This window comes from Columba livia, chromosome 2 (genome assembly GCF_036013475.1).
Source record: "Columba livia isolate bColLiv1 breed racing homer chromosome 2, bColLiv1.pat.W.v2, whole genome shotgun sequence".
Lineage (NCBI taxonomy): Eukaryota > Metazoa > Chordata > Aves > Columbiformes > Columbidae > Columba > Columba livia.
Window position 1 is genome coordinate 109,384,771 of NC_088603.1, and position 19,229 is coordinate 109,403,999.

The 19,229-nt window shown below is 38.1% G+C and overlaps 1 protein-coding gene across 18 annotated transcripts in view; it reads right to left on the reverse strand.

Annotated features, from left to right (window-relative positions):
* The window catches only part of PTPRM (protein tyrosine phosphatase receptor type M), a 471,207-nt gene that overhangs the window by 346,721 nt on the left and 105,257 nt on the right, over positions 1-19,229 (reverse strand). For all 18 annotated transcript variants that reach the window (XM_065053179.1, XM_065053178.1, XM_065053173.1 and 15 more), the window contains exon 2: positions 13,187-13,309. In XM_065053179.1, the coding sequence (XP_064909251.1) occupies positions 13,187-13,309 (123 nt within the window). The remainder of the gene's footprint in view (positions 1-13,186; positions 13,310-19,229) is intronic.

Here is a 19,229-nt window from a genome sequence, read left to right on the forward strand (position 1 = left end):
AAAGCAGCCCACCTATTAGCACACAAAATAGCGGCCTCAGGTTACATAATTTCAAACTCTTTTCTACTCAGTATGAATAAAATTCACCGGTGAAAGAAACTAGACAACCTGAGATTATACCAGAGCTTTTTTAATATTTCCTTATGCAGGATAGGCTCTATTTGCCAAACACAAGAAATAAATAGCAGCACTCTAGTCACTGAAGTATCATTGCAATATCAATTTTATTTCCACATTACAGGTGCAGAACTAGCTTTTCCAAAAGAGTATTTTCCTTCGAGTGACAGTGATATGGGTAAATAAAAGATCCCAGATGAGCTCTTTCCTGGCACTTTAAAAGCAAATTCATTAATGGGAAACAAACCCACAAAACTTTTTATTTATATCTGGGTAATTTCACATGCGCATTGCTAAGTACCTTTCAGTAGATCACAACAATTACAGATTTCAGATTCCAGAAACAATCCACTTCAGAGAAGACTTTATGACCAGTTTGCTGTTGAGTCACAGCATCATTGGTGTTTAGTGAATGTTATCTCTACCACCTATAAAGGAGAATAACTTGATAGAAAAGGATACATCTAATTTGAACCTTAATACTACAGAGAATGTCAAACAAGAGCTGGAGGCATTTCCAATACATACAGCTTGAAGTGGAGGAGAAGAGCATGATGAAACTAAAGGGAAGGCTGGACAAGGTTAATTGATGCAGATACGTAACAGCAGAGAAATACTGTCATCCTGCTGGTGCTGTGCATCTGTGAAGCCTGCATCTAATATAAATCCATTTTATATATGTAGAAATTCTAATTATTTCCTTTTCTGGTGAATACACACCATATCCAAGTGTGTATTCCAAGGGCGGCTTCTTTTTTTCTTTCTTTTCTTTTAAATGAACTCTGCTTTTTCACAAAGTTGTACAGAAGGTAAAATGACCTGTTTCAATACTTTATGTTAACTTAAAAGTACAACTGGATGTAGACACAGTACAACAATTAGCACGGGCAATTTAAATTCAACAGACACTATAATATGCTCTTGTAAAATATACCTTTTCCTTACTGTTAACTAAAATAATAACAAACTTCTTACTAATTACATAATTGTTGTTACTGCTGCACTAAAAAGCAGGGGAAAAAACATCTGCCGTGCACTCAGTAAAGCTGCTTACATTTTGCAAGTCATGTGAGTGAAACGCTTGAATTGACATTTCTCCAAACAAGTTTTTACCTTCACAAACGTGCCTCGTGCTGAAATTAAACATGGCAAGAAAAACACCACAGCGCACAGAACACCTAAATATTATTGCTGAAAGATACCGTATCTCTTTATACATGGTACATCAATTTATTCCACTGCAAGATTTCAGGGTCTCAGGCTGCCTTAAATTTCACATGGTGCTTTGTGCACTCATGAAGAGAACTCGGTACTGTTGCTGACCAAGTCTACTCCAGAACATGACGATTTGTTGTTTCAGGCACATAATCATTAGCAGTGCTGGCACACAATGAGCTTCCAGAACTCAGGAAGCACATTCACTTTGTTCCACACAGCACTTTGTGGACTGATCAGTTCCTACAGGCACAAGCTGAAGAGCAGGGGCACAATATCCCACTGATCTCCTCAGAACAGGACCCTCATCAACCCAGCCTGGACCTTTCAAAGGCATCTCATTGTATGTGTGGCTGCTTAATAAGGAAACCTCATAAGGAAATTCCAAGGAAAGCAGCAAATTTTACAGCCCTTTCTTCAGGTACCCTGTTATCTTCTAGAAAAGCACCTTTTCCTGTTTGGGATACAGAAGAATCCAGAACCCTCCTCTGAAAGTCTGACCTCCCTTTCAGTTCCTTCTTGGGCTACCACTAGAAAAGGATTGCAACATCAGCCTTTTAAGTAGCAGTACAGTGGTAGGACCCTTTTCCTAAGATGTGAGAACCATAGGGTCAGTGCAGTCTGCCACTCAAACAGTGATTAGCACTGAATCCTTTTAACTGAAAAGATGAACTAGGGACCTGCTTCTCTTCACCTGCTCTTTTCCTTCCAGAGCCTTCTGGAAGGAGTGCCTGACAAGTCTTGATTTCTCTCATAAAGATTGATTTCTCATGTTGCTTTCTCTTCTACAATAGCACACATGCAAAAGGAGGGCTAATGACCAGCTTTGGGACAGGGCTATTTCCATGCAACTGCAAGATATGAATTTAAAAAAGCTTCAGAAAGGAGCATTTCTAACTCCTTTGAGCAATGGTCTGATCACGCAGGTCTTTCGTAAAAGAAACAGCCTCTCTAGCAAATTCTCAGTTCCCCTGCTTGCTTTCTTCTTGGCTCTCAACACATGAGCAGTAAGAGAATACATTAAGGATCATCCCATTGTCACTACGATTGATATATTTCTTGTGCAACTGCAGGAGACAGACATTCTAAGAACATCTAACTCCTGAGTTCAGGTTGGCACCACAGTGCCCACCTCCATACGTATCAGTCAGCTGGGAGAATTTCCCTTCATTACGTTGTGACTTACACAGTGCTTAGGAGCTTCTAGGAATAGGTGACAATGTTCCACTCTGTAATTTTGTTGAGGAGTTTCAACCATCATTGTTTTGAACTTGTGCATCTTAATTCAATCTTTTCCTATTTTGGGTTTCTAGGTGACTTTCTGCATCTAGGTTTCACTCTCACCTTTTTCTGATCTTAAAGTGTTTGGGGTGCTGGGAAGAGCTGAACAGGAATGAACTGTGAAGTATATTCTGACCAGTCATGTTCCAGCAGAAGCCAGAACTACACAAGAGTTGACTGTGACACCTCAGAGAGCTAAAGACTGTACGAGTATGGGGAAATCAGGAACTCAAATTTGGCAGAAGGACATTCCTCCCTCTAAGATAAGGGGAGAAATGAAATAGTAACATTTTAAGTAACGATAAAATCCTAGACATGAGAAAGAAATGTCTTACAATGAAGTGGTGAAACACTGGCCCAGGTTGCCCAGAGAGGTGGTAGATGCGCCAGCCCTGGAGACATTCCAGGCCAGGCTGGACAGGGCTCTGAGCAACCTGATCCAGTTGAAGATGTCCCTGCTCATTGCAGGGGGTTGGATTAGATGACCTTTGAAGGTCCCTTCCAACCCAAACTATGCTATGAATCTGTATTAGAACTTAATGTAATATCATAGTATATGAAGTTACTGGTGAGAAAAGTGCATCTGTAGCTTCCATGTTCTAAGATGAATATGCATATATTGAAAAGTGTTTTTCAAATCTCTATCACATAACACAGAACTGTGATCAATTGCTAGCATGCAATTATCACAAATATTTGATGTTATTAGCTGCTGCAACATTATGACTTGGATAATTACCTGCACCTGTTTTCTCATAATTAAATGGCTGTGTACATCATTAAATTTTCAATGAGGTCCACAGAGTATTTTTTTTTTCCTTTGTGCTACTGAAATGCAGTTGATTAGAAATGTTGTGACTTCTAGATGAAGAATGCATTATTTCAGCTGGTGAGGGAAATAACTATATTGCTTTAACACTGAGAACAAAAGTACTGAGCTCTTTAATTCAGCTCACGGAATTCATGAAAACCTTTTAATTGCTTCTTCTCTGACTCTGAGTTCTGCAAACATATACAAGGGAATTAAGACTGTGTCTGATATGTTGGGAAATCTGATTGCTTCAAATACAAAGGGACTTAAATACAATACAAAACACAATCCATTTTGCTTGTGTAATAACCTGGCTCTGCAGCCACATTTGCTACCTGACATACTGCCACATAACTGTCCATAACTTGAGAGCAGAAGTCCAAAAAGTGTGGACAACTGGAGACACTAGAAGCCACATACCAAGAAGTTCTAGGTGACTATACGTAGTCTCCTATATGTGCTATTTTTGGCTGAAGCCATTCCTTTTACTGAAAAAATGCTGTTTATGCCCACACACTAAGCGAAGAATCTTCACCTTCTGCAAAATTTTAGACATTTTCCAGTACAATTCTACTGTGTATAGGATTTTAAAATATTACATGGAGTATTTCCTGTGAGGCTTGATTAAGGTTAATGAAGTAATTTAAATCACATAATTCTCTGTTAAAAGAAGGAAGACAAAGGGAAATGCTAAAAATACATTTTCCTTAAACTTTTATCCAAATATTGGTTTAGTTTGAATATGGGTCTGGATTTTGATACTAATGAGGAAGAAGCTTTTTTTGTCACTGTCTTGTACTTCAGAGTAATTTCAAATTCAACCCAAAGAACACGTACTCCGTGAATGACAGGTTTGCCAAATAGCTTTCTGATGCAGCATTTAATGACCTCTGCCTCAAATCACTCAAATCAATGACTTTTTGGCCGTTCTCAATATAGCACAGATCGAGCTGCTAACAACATACTATCAGTCATCAATGCCTGCCAACAAATTAAGTGCTGTAAGAAGGGATGAAAAAATCTCTCATAAATCTAATCGAGACAAGAACTCCCTCTTTAATTTCAGCAAAAAGCCTTAAAATAATATGCCAAGAAAATGACTCCCTGAAGAATCGTAACACTTGCACTCCTAAAGAGGAGTGATGGAGTCCACCTCCAGCTCACTGGCATTTTAACTGTGACTATGACTGTGATCTTGTCATATGGAAGATCTGTCTTAAAAGACAAACTTCTAACTCAGGAAATAACTGACTTAAGCCCTGAAATGGAGGCAGTCAAGTTACACACTTTAAAGCCTGTGGATGCAAGGAAGGGTTTTGATCCGCTCTTTATTAGTTTTGAAAGGGCAGGATGGATGAGAAGAAATCTAATGGGATAAGCACAAGACTGAAAGAAAAGCCCTAAAGACTGCATGAAATTAAGAGGCTTTTTTCCCTGTAAATTAATTACTAAATAAGAAAAAGTTTGTTTAGGAATACTCTGATTATTTCCCTTCCTCCTGATCTTGCAATGAGTGCAGCTCCTAGAGAAGCATCTTCAGACTCACTGCTTATTTACAGCCCTCACAGCCTTTCTACTGGCCACAGCTTTTCTCAAACCGGCTAAGTATTTTCATTCTCCAATGGAAGAAACCAGTCAGGCAAACGAGCACAAGAGTTGTATTGTTACTTAGTACAAGTTTGCTGAAACTAGAGCAGAGACTGCATTGGTTTCGGTAAGGTACCCATGGCAGGGAAGGTACAGTAGTAACACGGTCTTCAGCACTGCCTGAGTACGTAAGGAACCCTATGTTCAAACACGTGCTCATTTAATTTATATTACTATGGGGTTCCAAACTACCCAGATTAAAGCTTCCTGAGGTACATTTACCTGGCACAGGCTTATCTCCAGGAAAGAAAACTCCTGTGTTTTTTTTTGTCAACCAAGAGCCTTCACCGAAAATAACTGAATTTTTCTTTTCCAGACCAATATTCCAGTTGAAAAATGCCTGTTCAACATAAGGTAATGCAAAGGTAGCCGTTCTGAGTCCCCAGTAAAATACTTTAATCATTATTTACTGACTTTACAACATGAAGCGAAGCACTTTCCATCCTTCCTGCCGGGATTCTCCTACCTCACCTTCCCTCTCTCCTTTTGGGATTCTCTTACCTCATCTCAAGGAACTCCTTAGGAACACTCCAGGGAGGAAAAACAAACACATCAACAAAGGCCCAGATACTCAGTGTATTTCTAATGTAGCAAGGAAATCTGAAACAAGACTCTGATGCACTTAACCAGCAGGAGACCATCTGGCACTATGGGTGGAAGATGGGAAGGAGACTCGGTTTCCAACGTGTTACAGCAAAACTTTGCAATCCTGAGCATTTTTGTTGTCAAGAAATCCATTTCAAACTCAGCTCCAGTGTCTAGCTTATTATGTTAGCCGCTTCTCAGCATATATTATGGTAGATGTTATATATAACCGCAGCAGGAAAGGTGTAATCACAGCAAGGTAAATGAGTTAGGCTAGAGGGCTTGCTCAGCACTGTGTGGCACTACGTGGTGTTACAATGCACAAAAATACCCTCAGCAGTCAACTCCATCTTCCAGGTTGTGCTGAGAACACTCTGCTTTAATGACAAGTGAATTCCCAGATCTTTCACACAGCCTCTGCCTGACTTTTGTGGAAGAGGAGAGTTCCTCAAACATCAAAAAAGTCATAATTTAGCATATCATCATTTTCCAGTGAAACATCTTTAACAAATCTCTGTCAACTATTGGTGGATTCTAACATAGCATCTCCCAATCACTTCCACAAGTTGCAGCTTATTCTGCAATTCTGCACTCAAACATCAGAGGGCTGCTAGAATATATAAGAAAACAGGACAACTCTTCTCCTCTTCCTGGTAAGCTACGAATACTAAAAAGACAGTCTGTTGCTTCAAATGAAAATTTTGGAAGTCTTCTACATTGCACATTACCTCATGAACCACACTGTTTATATTAAAAATACCTTGTTCTGCAATAGAAGAAAAAAATGTAAAATAAAAATTATGTGTAGAGAACATCTACAATAAAGGATTAAATAAATCATTAGCATATTAACTCCGCCATTTTGATTGAAAGCTCTTAGGCGTGTTGGCAAAATACATTCAAATACCTTGTCTAGTTGCCTATTAAGCAAGCTAGGAACGTTGTCCATCAGCAATTCAGAAACAGAGATTCTGCTGCTGATTAATCTTCTGCTTTGCAAGAATACTGAATGCTCAGGATTTCTAATAAACCCAGTATTTGTGCCAGGTGCTGGAACTTGTAAGTCAGGTCAGAAGATACGCAAATGACTAAGATTCCTGTACGTTATCACAATAAGTAACGCTTCAGACGCAGTTGGTGGCATTACTCACAAAGTCTTGAGGTACGTTGCTGAAGCAGCTATGACCCCTTTAGTGCTTGCGCTGTAGCCACGGCAGCACAAAGCAAGCTGGGTCCGTGCTCAGGCGGTTTGCTCACAGTGACCTCCGTGTTGCTCCGCATTAGCAACAACTGCTATTAGCTTAAGCAGTTAATTGGAAACTGGCTTGGATGCATCAAAACAAGCTGGAGCTGCTTGCAAAAGAGGCACATCCTTAATGTCTGCACCTATTATCTGGATGTGCAATAAAATGCTAAACACTCTAGCGTTCCAGGTCCAGAAAATTCATTGAAAATAGCATTGAATAAGAAACATATTTAATTCTCTTCTATATGAATGTAAACAGAAGAAAAACATCCCTGATAACACAGAACACGAACACAATGCAGTGCTAAAGTATACTTAATGATAAAATACAAATCACAATGGAAAGTCAAACTACTATAACCTTACATATAAGACATTGCAGTTGGCTTTAATATAGACTTGCCAACTGATCACTTTATCTGTCTTTTTCAAAGGGATCACAACTCTTCTACACACAATTAAACAGCAATGTACATTTTTAACAGAACTCCTTCACATTCTATAATATTAAATACTCCTTTAAGTCAGTGTCTTGGTTTATGGAACATCTGCCTAGCTATGCATGTCTGTTAATGAGGTGTCAAAAGGCCATTTTAAACAATAATTTAATATAAGCATTATATGCATTTTCTGCAGAGACTGCATAGACATTGCTAAACATTAAGCAACACTAGGTATTCAGGATACAAATAACCACAACAGGCCATTCAAAAAATTACATATAGCCAAGAAAATCATATATTACCACCTCCAATAGGACAAACAGAATTCCTCATCCCAGCTTTTGACCAGCACTATATTAAACAGAGAAGTCTTCATTGCTGAATACATCCTTTCAACACACTGAATAGCCACTTATGAAGATTTGATATATAATTCATTTTGTACTATTCTAAAATGAATTAAAGGCTGATGCTACTGACTCATTGCAAATGCAGAGACATCCCTTCAGTGATATCAAACCAATCGCTACACAGAAGAAAAATGATGCTACTGTCTTTTAGAAATCAACTGGACCTGTGAAACACTGTAGAAAAGATGTTACAAAACTGAACACAGTGTTTTGAAGCAAAATACATGGACATGAACAGAAATGATATCCAGCAAATGACAAATACAGGGGACTCTTGACAATGTTTACATTTCTTCCAGTAATCTGTAAAATTCTAACTGCATCACTGTCAGCGACAAGACTTACTGTAGCAGTACAGAAACTAACAAAATGCGCTCAAGTACCTCAGAAATTCTTTTTCTGGAAGTCTGCATATCTCTCTGTTTTGGTTGGTTGGGTTTTTTTCTTTTACTCACCTGAGTTTTCTCAGATCTTACTCTACTCATTCCTCAGACCGCCCCTTGATCTTACCTACCTCACTGCTTCAGAGCTCTGAGCCTGCATTCTCTTCACTGCTGTCTGTATGTCCGTTCTCCACCAGTAAACTGGAATCCATACACACGTTTATGTGTCCATACATGTATTTATATACATATTAATCCTTCAGCTTGTAACCCACCCCCCCCACCTTTAATCCAACCAACCCCTTTGTTGCTCTCAGTTCTTATGTTCTTCCCTTCTAGAAAACACGCCCTGGTGTCAGAGAGATGGCTTTGCTGCTGCTGTCTCACACTCAGCCTGCATTCCTTCCTACAGACACTTCACAGAATAAGAAAAAGTTTTAACATAAAGTACCAGATGACTCTGTGGGAACACCACAATGCCAAAACGCTGACAGGCCACCATGAGTCAGATTGGACATGAGCATAAATGGGACTACAGAGTAAGAGTAGAGCAGGCATGAGACAGAAAAATAAATCAATATCTGGGACATCAAGCAAAAATCAGATTAAAATGCAGGAAGAAAAGCACCAGAAGACTGTTTATGTTTATTCACATTATCATGGGACCTTGGAGGACTAAACAAGAACTGCTGCGTAAACACAAAATTAAAAAAAATTGAACAAACAAATGAAGTAAGCAAATAGTACTTATCAGAACAGTGCAAAGGGATTTAGACACAGCATTTATTTTTTTTTTTTAATAGACACAATGACAAAAGAAAGGTTTAGAAACAATGAGATGGGCACACGTGTTTAGAGGGAGCACCTTCCAACGGAGTGAGGTAACATGAAGGAATGCATAAAGATTTCTCTCTGAAAATTTACCAACTAGATGATGAAGACTGCTATCAGGTGTAGCAGAAAGTAAAATTGGTATAACAACACTTAAGCTAATATGAGACACCTAAGGAGGCAACAGAAAAAGAATCACAATAAGTAACTCATATTTGATGCACACTGAAATTAAAAAAAAAATAAGTCATGGTTGTTAGTTTGGAAAAATATCTTTGCAGCTACACTCCAAATGCAAAGAAGTAGTTTGTGGATCCCCGTGGGGCCTAAGTCTGCAAGAATTTGGCATAAATTATTATGTTCTAAATGTGCTGTTTTCTAAAAGAAAGCCGAAACTGAAGATGCTGTCAACGTGACATAGGCAAGATCAGAATAGTGCTACTGTCCACACTGATCAAAAATGCCATAAAAAATATCTCATCCAAGTGATTAATTGGATTGGGAATGTCTTAACTATTGGGTTGACCTTGGCTGGCTGCCAGACACCCACACAACTGCTCTCTCAGTCCCCCTTCTCCACAGGACAGAGGAAGGAAATGAGACAAAATATCTCCAGGGTCAAGACAAAGACAGGGACATCACTCACCAATTACTGTCATGGGCAAACCAGACTCAACTCAGATAAAATTAATTTGATTTATTGCCAGCTAAAACCAGATTATTCTAATGAGGAACAAAGACAAAACAGAATCACAGAATCGACTGGGTTGGAAAAGACCTCAGAGATCATCGAGTCCAACCCTTGGTCCAACTCTAGTCCGTTTACTAGATCATGGCACTAAGTGCCATGTCCAATCTCAGTTTAAAAACCTCCAGGGACGGTGAGTCCACCACCTCCCTGGGCAGGCCATTCCAATGCCTGACCACTCTCTCTGTAAAGAATTTCTTTCTAATATCCAGCCTAAATTTCCCCTGGCAGAGTTTAAGCCCATGCCCCCTTGTCCTGTTGCTAACTGCCTGGGAGAGGAGACCAATCCCCACCTGGCTATAACTTCCCTTCAGGTAGTTATAGAGAGTGATGAGGTCACCTCTAAGCCTCCTCTTCTCTAGACTGGAGCTGGCTGGGACTGGATACATCCAACATGGGGCAGCCCCTGGTCTCTTCTCAGAGGAGCCACCCCTGGCAGGCCCCATTCCCAGCACCTTGCCAATAGGGTATATCTACTGTTTGGGCATGCTTTTCCATAGACATCCTTATTGGACTACAGCTAAAGGGTTTATAGTTAGCTATCATCATAAATGTGTATTATATAAACACATTAATATCAAACTGCTGTATCTGTTCTCTAGTACAATGCAAGATGGCATTAATAATGACTGTTTCTGTAATTATAGTTTTGAACACTATTATAAACATACATTCTTGGAACAGAAAGACAAGGAGAAAGAGGCTGAGAAGAGGGAAGAGCCACTCTGCCTACATCACTTACTCCATTTGACTCACAGGACACTTGAAACAGAAAAGCAGTGGATTAACCACTCTCATTTAATCCATACAAATGTATACAAAAATGTATACATGTCATTGCTTCTTGGGTCTGTTTAGTGCAATTTCCGATTACTACTGACTCTTCAAAAGTAATGCTTATATATATAAAGAAAATTAGCACACCATCACCCTAGTTACTTTAGTAGCAATAACTTCGTATTTTTCTACAACAATAAAAATCCAACAAGGATTAAAGCCCACTGTAAGAAGCACTTTTAGAAACTTTTTATTATTATCTTTCATGCAACTTACCAATTTTCATGTAAAACTAGATCTCACAAAGAACTATTACTGTTCACTAACATGTAAATATATAGCGTGTACATTAAGGCATACACACATATGCATAAATGTTACACGACATGTCTTTTGTCCCACTGAAATAACATATCAAGCCAATATACTTATTTATCTGAAGTACAGTTATGCTCTCACCAGTCTCATGTGGATTAAAATAAATCAAATGCCATAACTAGTGTGCTTCCCCTGACTGGCACCAAATTATGCAAAATATTATATATTGACATCAATTCACTCACTGGAGCATATTGCCTGAAATTAGGAATGTTATGTGCATTAATTTTTTCTACTGACAAGGGACTACTGAACTGAGAGTTCTTGTTTCAGTCAAGTATTACAACATTGTTGTATAAAGCATTTTGCTTTCAAGCCAAGAATTCCCCACAAACCATTAATCTGAGATGTTCTATTCATTATCATCTGAAGTTATTTTTTCTAAAATATGCAGCTCAGAAACTGCAGACAAACTACTTGAAATCATTTTTTAAGAGTATCACATAACTCTCTGGCTAAGGGTGACTGAAAACTAATTAAAATCATTAAGATGATGATTTGAACAAGAACAGGAAAAAAACGTCTAGATGAAATTACGAGGAAAAATTAGATACCACTTGACTGAATCACACCCTTAGACACACTGCTTCTCGTTTGCAAAAATATGAGCATTCCTCTCCCTCTCAAAGGGGTTTTTGACCTTTTAGGGCACCAATATCCACAACCCTTCTCAGACTAACTCATTCATCTTCTGACCCAAGACTCCCAAAGCATATTTCACTTCCTTTAAGGGCAGAAACAAAACTCCCAAATACAATTTATTTCAAAATCTAATATATTTTTACTTGATCATCAGAACATTATTTTAGTCTTCTGATAGAAGGGCAGGAAGACAAATAAGAAACAAGTCGTATGACATCTGATAAATAAAATTACACAGATATCATTTTCCCTCCATAAAAATACCAATCCATACTTTGTCTGGACCCTTGGCTCTGGGAAAACAAAAACAAACCAAATAAATCTTCAAATCTATGGTCATCACAGAAAATAACATAGACTTGAACTTTTTCTATCCACCAAGAAGAATGAACAACATATACTGACAACTGCTTCCACAAAATCCAAGTGGGGAGAGTAATGAATGAAATTTGGAATAGAAAGATACTTTCCAGTGGCATGATTGAGAAAAAGAATGTATAGCTTGCCAAGATGACTGATAAACTATGTGTCTTAGCTCCAACTTGAGAAACAGTATTAAGCATTAATGAAACGGTCCAGAAAATTTTTAGCAGTGTGTGCCAAGGCCACTGGACAAGAGCCAGCTTGAAAAGGAATCAGCAAGAACCTCCTTTATCTGGGATGATGAACTCAATCCAGCACGAGACGATCCAAGTGCTGGGACTCAGGCAAACTGAACATTCATCTTGAAGTTGGGAAGAACAACTATCAAAGGGATTTTACACAAATGCAAAAGTACAGCACAGGCGCTTTAAAAAACTACATTGAAATGGATGTGAAACACCTGCACATCCATCTGCAATGTTTTTAAGCATTCTGGACAGTTATACTAAATTATGAGCCTAATGCAGAAGTCATCCTGTGATGATTTTACAAGTGATTTTGCAAATCTGGATTTTTGTTTTGGCAACTTTTAGGTGTCAATAGTCACCAGGATCTTTGTCTTTTAGAGCTAGGGCTGCAGGAAATGATTCCCTAGGAGATGGAGATCAGTAGACCGAGGGAACCCTTAACATGCCTAGATAAAAACATCAAAAAAGAATAATTGATAAATTTTAGGCTAGTGAGTATTTGTGTGGCTGAAGGAATGACAGCATTACCAGAGAAAGTTTATAATTCAACAGAACGTAAGGGTTGTTGCTATGGAATTAGGTCCAGCTGCATGCAGTGCACAAAGTACATTAAATATAAGTGTAATATCATTTAGGCCCTTTGTTTTGGGATACCTCTCCTTTTTTCTCTCACCTCTTTTTAACTCTTCATTTCTTCTCAGAACAGAATTTGATTAATACCTCTTTCAATGAAAATGCCTGAGGCCATCTTTGTTTTAACTCTTACTATTGCATCATCCTTTGAGGTCCTGTCTGCCTGTTTTCAGCACTATTTCATGTTCATTTTCACGCCACCATTCTGTTTTCTTTCTGCCTTCCCTGGTGACACCAAGTTTCTATTTCTACTTTCTAACCTTTATGTTTCCCACAGCACAAAAGCAAACCCTCACAAAAATCACTTGGAAGTATGGCAATAAACAGGTTTACATGAAGTAGCATTGTAACAATAGCGCTGTCAAGAAATGCTGAAGAAACACATAAGTTAATGGCAAAGAGAAAAAAAAGCAAAATAAGAGACCAACCAGATGGCATTCCTTGACCCAAGGAGGGCTTTAGTGGTGCATTCACTTGATCCCAATTAAGATCATCATCATCTGACTGACTGTAGCCACAGGAACTAAGAGGTTCATCAAAAGTACAGCATCCTGTAAAATAAACACAAAGATAAAAATTAAACAAGGCATGCAGGTAAAAGATTATGAATCTCTAACCTAACACAATTGCAACATTATTCAATGCAGGTTGCATAATTTTTGAATGTGTTTTAATACAAATTCTTTTATCTATATCTATATATAAACCACCACTTTCTGAGAGGGCACGAAACTTTCTTGTCATGGAAACAAAATCCCAAGGGTAAAAGAGCAGATTCAGAACTGCAGACAAACATCCTCCTATGACACAATTTTCAGGTATCAAAAACAAAACAGCAAAATAAGAAGCAGTGAAACTCAGAACATCAAAAGATTGAATGATTAGCATTCTTCAGCAAAAACTAATTATTCCATGCCTGAGAACAGGCATTTTAGAAGAAAACTGTGAGTGTGGGAACACTGGCTCCCATTCCTCTATCTTGGTTTCCAGGGAAGGGAAGGCCGAGATGCTCCCAGGTGAGCGGCGCTGCAAACGGGTACCAACCTGGGCGTCTGTGGGGTCAGCACCTCTGGTACAACACAGCACATCCATCTCAAAAAGCCAACCCACACGCAGCCTCAAACTCTCTGAGAGAAAACAATATTATTTCCTCTCTTTTTTTCCATTCTCTTCTAAGTAATTTAGAAAATAATAACAAGTTATAAGAGCTCACACTATTCCAAGCTGGGGCAGGGAAAAATCTCATGTCACAAATTTAGAAGAACAGAATCTAACACTATCCACAAGAAAATGGAAAAGCTTTGCTTCTTCCCTTTGGTACAGAGGAAACTTTTCCAGTGTTTTTTTTTTGGTTTTTTTTACACAGTTCTCTTCTAACAGAAGTCTAACACAGGGTTACAAATTACTGTTTTCTTTGATGTTTCACTCCACTGAAGAATGACATCTTTCCTATTTGAGAAAACAAATATAACCCTAGTCACGGGTATTTCAGTCTGCGTTAAAGTAAATTCTGCAGCTGTTCAAACAAAACTAAACTTCAGGGCTATTCATCACCTTTGCTATCTGTCCATAGGCACCGCAGGCTTAGCCTTGCCAAGCTGTATTAAAATAGGAAACAGATAAAATCTAGCTTTAAAAGAGGACTTTAAAAATCTAAATTTTCCTAGAACGTAATAAATGGCATTATAGAATACCTTATAAAAAAAGTAGAATACAAGACAAAATTCCATTATACCTGACAAGCTTCACATAACTGAAGACCAGCCTTCCCAATAGCTAGGTCCCAGTTTACATTTGAGATCCATGACAAGCACTTTGCAAGAATATAATCTTCAAAATAAAATCATTTTATATGCAATCACCAAATTTTTTTTTTTTTTTTTTCTCTTACAGTGCCATTTGTCTTTATAGACATACCTTATTTTCCTTGCCTATGGATACAGGTCATCTTATACTGTTCTCTGTTCTAAAATCTTTTTCTATAAGCAGTTTTTGTTAGCTCTAGGTATATCAGGGAAATTGGCACCTCTGGACACTTGCATCTTTCTGTACAAAACCCATTAAAGAACTTGCAACTCCAAACTCTAATATTCCACCTCAATGATAACAAGAGATATAAATTATCTCTCTCCTAAAGTTAAACAAATTCAGAAATACAAGGCATCTGTATATCAAATAACATCTGCAACATTTCCAGTGGGAATGCTTAGAAAATTAGGCAGCCATTTACATATTTGTTCTAGTACTTGCATAAATATTACTCCAAACTTCATAAAATACATCACGAGCTAAGTTTCAGACACAAAAGCAAAACATTACATTAACTTTCACAGCCCTATTTGTACTTTTTTATTTTAAAAAAATTTAAAAACACACACAAACCAAAACACATGCACACCAAATACAGCAAAAGGTAGTTTCCTTGCAAAGGTACTGCTAACGATATTAGGATATGAGTTTAAATATCAAGTTATGAAGTGTGCAATGTAGTCAAGCTTGACAAGAAATACATACCCCCAAAAAAACTGGCATAAATCAGGGCTTATAATTCACACACAGGAGTAATGAGGTATGGGAGCTACTCCGTACATTCATTACATCAAACATATCTCTAGTGATAAGAAGATACAGAAGAATTTAAGGTGTTTTCTTGCTCAAACCCAGAAGCGCAGCCAAGTACTGTAAAGTGCCCAATACCGGAAAAAAAGGAAGGGTTTGTGATTCCAGATGGTTAGTAAAGGCATCTCTCCCCTCCTCACTAGTTAGGAAGATGTCAAAAACATGGATAAATAGAACGACAGTTCTACTTGTCTAGACCATTTGTCTGTCAGCACAGGACCATTTCTCACTGCTTGTTTTTCTTCATTTCTCTTGTGAGTCTACAACTAAATCACTCTGTCTGGATTTGTTTTGTTTTGTTTTGTTTTTTTTCCCTTTCGTCTTTGCTATTTACAACCTTCAAATCTTTGTGAATTTACTATCTTAGAGCTTCCTTGAAATGTGTATCAGATGTCCACATCTGCTATAGGAAAAGTTTACAAGGAACTTTTGAAGTCCTTCCATTCCTAAGTCACTTCCACACACAACTAATAACCAAACTGTATCAAGTGTTACTAACAGTTATCAAACTGTACAGCCACCAATTCAGAGAACTGAACAACACACATATGATCTCTAACAGCCCAGATGCCAAGCCATGTTTCTTTCTCCAGCCAGCCACTAAGGATAAGATAAATAATAACGAAGGCTTTGCACAGCCATGACTTTTTGGAAAGTCTTCTGTAGGTTAAAAGAGCATGCATAGCATATATAGGTGTTGGAAATATAGGTGAGCTTATAAAGAAAATTTTACTGAAACAACAAAATAAATAAATACCTAGAAAGATAAAAGCTTAGCCAAATTAACCAAGTAACAATTACTGCAAATTCACAGTCCTCATGGCTTATGCCTCCTACCTAAATTCTGATCCTCACATCTGACTGTATTACAAATAAAGATGAAGCTCTTTAGAAATGGGTCATGACATTTGACAAAACCCCACATTTGCATCTGCTCGAGCCCTCCTGCCTCCCCCTGCAGTGCTTCGCCTGTTTTCTAGTCATGATGCTCTTAATCTACACGGTTTTCACTTCACAAAAGGTCATTCGCATATGGTATCAACAAGCGTTAGTAAAATCTGAAAAATATCCCGTGGTCTTAAATGTCTCTCGTCATTGCACATTTTTGAAGCAGCACAAGCCACTGCCAAGTTAGGCAGTTGTTTGTAAGCATCTAGCACACTTGAGGAATTCTGCCCATTTTTGCTATTAGAATTTATAACAATAATGAAAATACATATTGTCGGCTATATAGTTTAACCAGGCAAAGCAAATTCCCTGCCTGTTATACTGGCATTACAGTTCAGATAGCCAATCTGTATTTTTTGGTATTCTGTGCTGACTTAAATATTTATAAGTAAAACAGGATATTCATACCCCATTAAGATTCTTTGGCTTATGCTGCATTTTATAGATATTTTTGGATTCCTAAAAGGAATTGAATTGACAAATGCACAAGATGCAACGTAGTCTATTACAGCCTATGGTTCTTTCAACTGCAATTATCCTTTTAAACATCATGAATCCAGCTCAATATAACTATGTCGTTGTCCAAATGTAGTCCTTCTTGCAAGTTTCTATTTTTATTTGGTTAAATTGCTTTAGAACTTGAAAAATTTATGAGCTTAAATGAGGAATATAATTTAAGATGAAAGCACCCAATTAAAGTAAATGGGTAAAAGAATACCCTATATTTTTCCTAAAGTGAATAAAGTTTTACTCAAAGTATTCTGAGCGTTACAGACTAACTACAACATCATGAAGTATTATCAAATAATACTGCACCAAAAAGTAGGATAATAGAAGACAAAAATCGATTAAGTGACAAAAACTAACACAGAAAAAAAGTTCCACTTGCACTGGGCGCTGCTTTGTTTTTGTTGGTCTTACATACTGCAAAGATCTCAGATCAATATGTACCTTCTAACAGAAATCTGCTGCCAAATGTACAAGTGCTAAAACTCGTAATGCTTATGAGCAGCAATGTTCGCATTAGCAGGGAACATATGTGCATACTACAACTTATACAAGGGCTTTTTTTTTTCCTTTTAACAGCAAAACCTCGTGTTTTCTGATCTGCCGTGGCATCATGAATTCTGTTGCAGAACACATGAACCTAGAAGATGACTATATCAAATCCCACATTTTATTAGTAGTATTCTTTATCTCATTTTAAAAGTATTCTAAACTCTGTTGTCTCTGTATTTTCAGTTTCTTTCTGGAAATGCGTTTATGCCCATTAACTCCAAGTACAACACAGCTATTCTTTGAAAGAGAAATAAAGGGTCTGATCCAAAAGCTGCATGTCTAGATCACCGCTGGTATCAGGGGGCTTTGATAACGCAATGAAACATTAATGTCCTATGAGGCAATGGATCTTTTCTCTCGGGGGCCGGCGGGGGGGAAGCCTGTCCCCAAAGCAAGAATATATCATTCCTCAGCCAGCTGCATTCCCTCCTGTCCTCATGAACATCCTTGCATCCAGCAGCAATGGACCAAGCGCATCGCCTGGGCAACACACCAAGGCAAATGAAAAGCAAAATAGCTGCAAACTGTGACAAACTGCAATTGTTAAGCTTGACTAGACTGTGAATGAGTCAGCTTTCATTCTCAAGGGTTACTGCTCAGGACGATGAGGCAGCATTACCCTGCTCCCCTGTGCTGCCTTTTACATTTTTAAAACTGTAGATTTCAGGGCAATCATCCTATCTAGATACTCTCACGACAATTAGAAAATTATCTGAGAAACACAGCATTAGGAAAACAGGATCCTGAGCCCCTAAGCTGACAAGTCATCAAATCAGAAGATAAACAACCACTCCTTTGTGGACAAGTAAGAAGTCATGAAGTGGAAAGTAAAAAGCCACTCCCAATCACAAACTGGCTAACAGAGAAAGCAAAAGCGAGAATCAATGGACAGTTTTTAAACATAAAAAAATCAAAATGCTGTCTCTAACCCTGTACGACAGGTCTGGTCGGCTGTATAACTTTTATTTATTTATAACTTTTATTAAAAATAGGGTGACAACAAAAGTTGTCTAATCCAAAACGGTTCACTTTTGCGAAATCGGTAAGTGTTTAAGCCAATAAAGCATCAAGTGAACTAACTACAGCTACATAAATGGACAGTTTAAAAAAGGTATTAGAAACTGGACATAGCGGCCTGCCTCTACCCTCTACCTGCCTTTTCAAAGGTGTTACAGCATTGCACATTACAACGACTTTCCAGAGTCAGCTGGCAAAAGAAGCTCTGATCTGTGTGCCTCCAAAGTGCACACAGAGCTGCCACGTATCTGCAGTGACATATACACACCCAAAAAAAATCCTGTCCAGGCTTTACAAGTGAGCTTTCAACAGCAAGTGGTCTGTTTTAAAACGGAACATTTATTTTCTCTCAAAATATACCGAGTTTTTGAGGCAAGTGTTCAGATCTGTAAAATAATACTGTAATCTAGATTACTGGTCATGGAGTCTGAAAAAAGATGTGCTGAATAAAGCTGATCTAATTTAAAACAGTATCTACATTTTAGCCAAGTCTGCATATGCGCAGGAGTGAGGGAGAAGAGCAAGAGGAAACAGAATTTACAATTAAAGAACTTGTCTGATTGCAGCTGTGCTCAGAACCGGTTTTGATAAAGGTAAAGGATGGGACAACTATCTGGAAAATCTCATCGGCCAGAGCGAAGATGATAAGATAAAATGATGTATTTTGCAGTTAAGAAAGGCCAGGTATTAATTCTAGCTGTAAGGGAGAATAACAGGAGAAAAAAATAATACAAATTGTGCTAAGGTGCGTGGAAAAGATGGTATGAGAATGCTAGAGAGCTTCAAATTCGCAAACCAAAATCCGTCAGTATTGCAGGTGATGACAGT